The sequence below is a fragment of the Otolemur garnettii genome, unplaced genomic scaffold (genome assembly GCF_000181295.1).
Source record: "Otolemur garnettii isolate 467f Iridium unplaced genomic scaffold, OtoGar3 scaffold00001, whole genome shotgun sequence".
NCBI classification, from domain to species: Eukaryota; Metazoa; Chordata; class Mammalia; order Primates; family Galagidae; genus Otolemur; species Otolemur garnettii.
This window is the reverse complement of record NW_003852396.1, coordinates 6,840,530-6,845,863: the sequence shown is the minus strand read 5'-3', so window position 1 is coordinate 6,845,863 and position 5,334 is coordinate 6,840,530. Positions and strand designations below refer to the sequence as shown.

The following is a 5,334-nucleotide window of genomic DNA, read 5'->3' as shown; positions in this document are numbered from 1 at the left end:
GTCATTGTTGTTTGGCAGGCCCAGGCTGGATTTGAACCCACCAGCTCTGGGGCATGTGGCTGGTGCCCTAGCCACTTCAGCAGAGCCCCTTTTTAATTTTTTAAAAAAAACTTTATTCTATTTCTATTTTCTATTTCTATCTTCTAAGAGATTGAAATAATTTTAATCAGATGAACATGATAAGGTTTTGTTCCTTTACTGCCTTTAGGGTCAGAAAATTCTGTCCTCAGTGAGAAATGCCTTCAACGGAAGGTTGGATGGCCTCTGAGTATTGTATTTATATTTGGAAATCACATATAGAAGTCTTACCTTACTTAGTGGTTGAGGCAGAAGGGCAGAAATACAAATTTTGTTTTACTAAGACATTTGTAGATGGAATGACTATGGTGCTTTCATTTTTCTTTTTGTTTTTTTCCATTTAGTCTTTCATTTAACAAATTTGAGCACCTATTCTGTACCAGGTATCCAATGGGAAATACAAAAGACACTAAGAATATCCAAATGATACTCACATAAAAGGTGCTCTACTGTCTCTCTAACTAGTATACATAATATTCTTGATTTACTGCCAGTCTTTATTATGTTCAAAAAAAAATTCCTCTATTCCAATATAAATAACTGTATTTGTATATATGTATATATACACATATACACTAGCAATAATACACATAAGCCAACAAATATACACGCATGCCATGCACACATTAGCCAAAGTTACTAGATTTTATTAAAGTCTATTGGTCATCTATTAAAATGATAATTACAACTTGCCTAATTTTAACTATATATCTAGTCTTTAGATATATTTTTAGTAATGTATTTCTTTACAGGAAACCATCATTATAATTCTGGGAGAGAAATCTATTTGGTGTTCATTCCACGTATTGCTGAATTCTATTAACAAATCTTTTCTTTGCTGTTTGTATCAAAGTTCATATCCTACAAATTAAAAAGATAAAATCTACTTCATTAATGAAAATGATGGAAAGATACGCTTTGTCGTAAGTCACTTACAATGACTCCTTATTTTCTCCTTTAGAGATAAATCAGGATCAGTGTAATAGTTCAGTGTTTAGGAAAAGATAACATCAAGGGGACAGAATTAAATCCATACAGAAAAATTACCCTCTTTATTTCAGAGCACATCTCTGAGAGGACAGTTTTGGGGAGTAGTATGGGCAAAAGCCAACTGAACAGGGTTAATAATAGATGAGCCAAGTAAAAGCTGGTATTGCAGGCTACCATTCTGAGAACTTGGCCAAAGAAAACAAAGACAGAAAGAATGGATAGAAGCTTGAGGAAAAGCATGATCTGAGCAGGGACACTTTACCATTAGTGAAGCTCTGTACATACCTACTATATTTGTCTCCTTAGAACCCTGAACAGTATCTTCCAAAAAGCAGACTCAATACAAACTGCTGACTTGCTGGTAAAATTTTAACTGAGTATAAAGAACATACCAGAAGTTAGAGACAATGGGGATAAGAAAATGGGGTTTAACTTGGAAAGAGAAGACACTCCATTCTCTGCCAGGAATAAAGGCGAGGATTACCCAGCACCATCACTACCACCCAAGTCCTTTGAGAATACAAAGGTTAAATTCTAATTATTGTAACATTCTCTAAAGGAACAAACACGTTTTACATATGCTAACAGAACTCTTTCAATTTTCTAAAATACAACCAGCAACAACAACAAAAGAGGGCTCAACCAATTCTTCGGGAAAACTCAAGCTCATCCAGATTGGGAAACGCCCAGGTCCCTCGCTTCTCTTATTTCCTCTATGCGGTCTCTCTGACAACACACTGGGCAGAGGTGGAAAACAAAACAAATTATCAAACTGTGCTAGGCTTTAGCAGCTCTGGTATGGATTTAGGGCCGTGCTAGGGTAACTGTTAAAACAGACAAGTCCGCAAAACATTTTACTTATTTGAGCAATTTCTTTCTCCAAGTAACATGATTAAGTGGTTAATCTGTAAGGACGTAAAAACATAATTCCAGAAGGCAAAAAATAATACCCACTGAATACACGGTTGATGTATTCTAAAACTCACAAATATTTCACAGAGAAGTTGAAGAATGAAAGTGGGATAATAAGGTGGTGGAGGAAACAGCCACAGAATTAGAAAAAAAATGATATAATTTCAGGGCAACGGAGAGCAACGGCATTTGTTAACGCAAATATTCGCACGAACATGACTTGCTAATTTCCATCACCTCGCGTCCGCGGTAATGGGAAACCTAACGGAAAAAGATGGGCCCCACTTCTCACTCGGCCACCCCGGCGGCCGCAGACTGGGAAGGATACAGGTAAGCGCCAGGTCGGGGACGCCTGCCGCTGTCCCGAGGGCCGAGGGGGGCTCTGTCGAGGGTGTCCGCGGATTCAGGGCCCAGTCCCGCCACCGCGCTCCGGGCTCCGGGCCTCCCCGCCAGCATCCTTCACCTCCGCGCGGCCTCCTCGCTCGTCCCTAGCGCCTCCCTCATGGCAGCTCCGCTTCCTCCACCTCCACCTCCTTCTCCGCCCCTCCCCACACTGTCTCTCGGGCCCCGCGTCACCGGCGCAGAAGGGCTGGCCGCGGCAGTCCTGGTTCCCGCACCGCGGCGGTGGTGGTTGGAGCGGCGTTGGTAGCTGTGGCAGCGGGGACCTTGCCTGGCAACAGCAGAGGTGTCAGCAGGAACCCCGCCACCGCCATCTTGACAACCAACCAACGCCGCGTCCTTCGCGACCGAGCCCCGGGGGAGGGGAGGGACTGGGTCGGGCGGGGCGGGGCCTCGCGGAGGCAGCCAATAGGAGGCGTCTAGCCGCCCCGCCGCCTCGGAGCTGCTCTGCGGGTGGCTGTTAGAGACCCCGGCAGCCCAAGCCACTAGAGTCTTTTCAGTCCTACCCTCCTTTTTATGAGGGTGTTTTCGTTGGGGTTTTGCGGCTGGCGAAAGACAGAAGCAAAATCCGCAGATAAAGGCAAATGTTATGGGGCGGATTCTGAAAATGATTGTCTGGGGGTTACTTTGGAGTTGGATTTGTTGTTTAACTACCGAATCTAGTTGGGGGATTTGAGTTGTGAGCGATGCCCAGGAGGGACATTACTAATCCCAAACACCGTCTCTTAAAACAACTTTGTGAAGTGGAAATTTTCCTTTTCTGCATTCTCTCACCCTCTCGGTGAAGCTTCTGCCATTTCCTCTGCAGTCGACTTCCTTGCTTTTGCCCTACTTTATAAGGTCAACATTTGAAAGGCTTCTAAACGGTCCTTGCCTTGCTGCCAGATTCTGAAAATGGACCATCTCAGCAAACCTACTAATCTCCTGGGCGATATGCCAAACGAGATCGTCGTATTCAAATCTTTTTTGGAAATGTGGAAAATTAAATGGATTTTTTTAGCCATTAATTCAATCGCTATGCAAGTGAAGATTTGGGGAAAGACTGCAACTTTTTGTTGGAACCCAGTATAAAAAAGCACAGAAAAATTCTGACTGTATTTCAGCCAGTTTTTTCATGGAAGAACTCCCAGATTGGAGGCAGAATGTACAAACCAAATAAAGATTATTCACCCACCACTAAATGTCTCTGTCTCTGAATCAATTTGTTCATTTTTTTAGAGTTCAAATAATAGACTTTCCTGTTGGAAACTACTTAAAATAATACTTGCAAACTTGGATGGAATGACTCAAATTGGAATGTGCTCTGGGGAGGCTGAGATTTTAATTTATTTTTATTTTCAAAATATTAAGGGGGCAAAATGTTTTTGTTATATGGAAGGCAGGGCTTTTGGTGTGCCTGTCTCTAGAAGAGTATTTATGTTCCCTATAGGTAAGATATTATCCCACATTTAACCTACCCTCCCCCTTCTTGATTTGCACTGTGCTTTCTATCTCGTTTGTGCCCCTGTGCACCATAGTTAAGCTCCCAGTTACTGGTGGTAACATACAGTGTTCGGTTTTCCATTCCTGAGATACTTGGGATAATGGTCTCCAGTTTCATCTACGTTACTGCAAATGACATTATTTCATTCCTTCTATAGCTGGGTAGTACTCCATGGTATGTGTGTATTAACCACATTTTTTTTTATCCACTTGCGAGTTGATGGGCACTTAGGTTGATTCTATATGTTTGCAATTGTGAATTGTGCTGCTATAAACATTTGAGTGTAGAAGTCTTTTTGATAATATGACATCTTTCCCTTTGGGTAGATGCCCAGCAGTGAGATTGCTGGATCAAATGGGAGGTCTACATTTATTTCTTTAAGGAATATCCATATTATTTTTCATAGAGGTTGCACTAATTTGCAACCCCACCAACAGTGTACATGCCATCCTTTCTCTCTGTGTTCACACCACAATCTACTGTTTCTGATTTTTTAATCAATGGCCATTCTTATAGTGTTAAGGTGGTAGGTATCTCATTGTAGTTTTAATTGGCATTTTCCTAATAATTAGTGATGTGGAGCTTTTCCCCATATGTTTGTAGATCATTTCTCCATCTTATTTTGAAAAACTGTTTGTGTCTTTTGCCCACTTATTGATTTTTTTTTCTTGATGATTTGTTTGAGTTTTTTGTTTGTTATTATTATTAGTCCATTGTTGGGTAGATAGTTTGTGAATATTTTCTCTCACTTTTTTTTTTGAGACAGAGCCTCAAGCTGTCCCCCTGGGTAGAGTGCCGTGGCATTACAGCTCATAGCAACCTCCAACTCCTGGGCTCAAGCGAGTCTCCTGCCTCCGCCTCCCAAGTAGCTGGGACCACAGGCGCCCGCCACAACGCCCGGCTATTTTTTGGTTGCAGCCGTCATTGTTGTTTGGCGGGTCTGGGCTGGGGATTCGAACCCACCACCTTAGGTGTACGTGGCTGGCGCCTTAGCCAGTTGAGCCATAGGCGCTGAGCCTCTCACTTTTTTTTTTACTCTGTTGTTTATTTCCATTGCCAGGCACATACTTTTTAATTTAATTAAGTCCCATTTATTATTGTTGTCTCTGTATTTGCCTTTATGGTCTTAGTTATAAAACCTTTGCCTAAGCCAATGTTTAGAAGAGTTTTTCTTATGTTTTCTTCTGGAATTATTATTGTTTTATGTCTTACATTAAAGTATTTTATCCACTTTGAATTAGTTTTTGTATATATAGAGAGATAGGGGTCCTAGTTAATTCTTCTGCATGTGGCTATTCAATTTTACTAGCACCATTTGTTGAATAAGACTTCCATTTCCCAGTATATGTTGTCTGCTTTGTTAAAGATCAGCTGGTTATAGGTAGATGGTTTAATTTCTGGCTTCTCTATTCTGTTCCATTGGTCTATGACTACTTTTATACCAGTACCATACTATTTTGGGTGCTACAGAC

The 5,334-nt window shown here is 41.4% G+C and overlaps 1 protein-coding gene across 1 annotated transcript in view; it reads right to left on the bottom strand.

Annotated features, from left to right (window-relative positions):
- The window catches only part of CEP126 (centrosomal protein 126), a 92,055-nt gene extending 89,599 nt beyond the window's left edge, over positions 1 to 2,456 (bottom strand). Inside the window, exon 1 of the mRNA XM_003781325.2 lies at positions 2,309 to 2,456. Coding sequence (XP_003781373.1) covers positions 2,309 to 2,436 — 128 coding nt within the window. The 5' untranslated portion in view covers positions 2,437 to 2,456. The remainder of the gene's footprint in view (positions 1 to 2,308) is intronic.
- Positions 2,457 to 5,334: the final 2,878 nt, after the last annotated feature.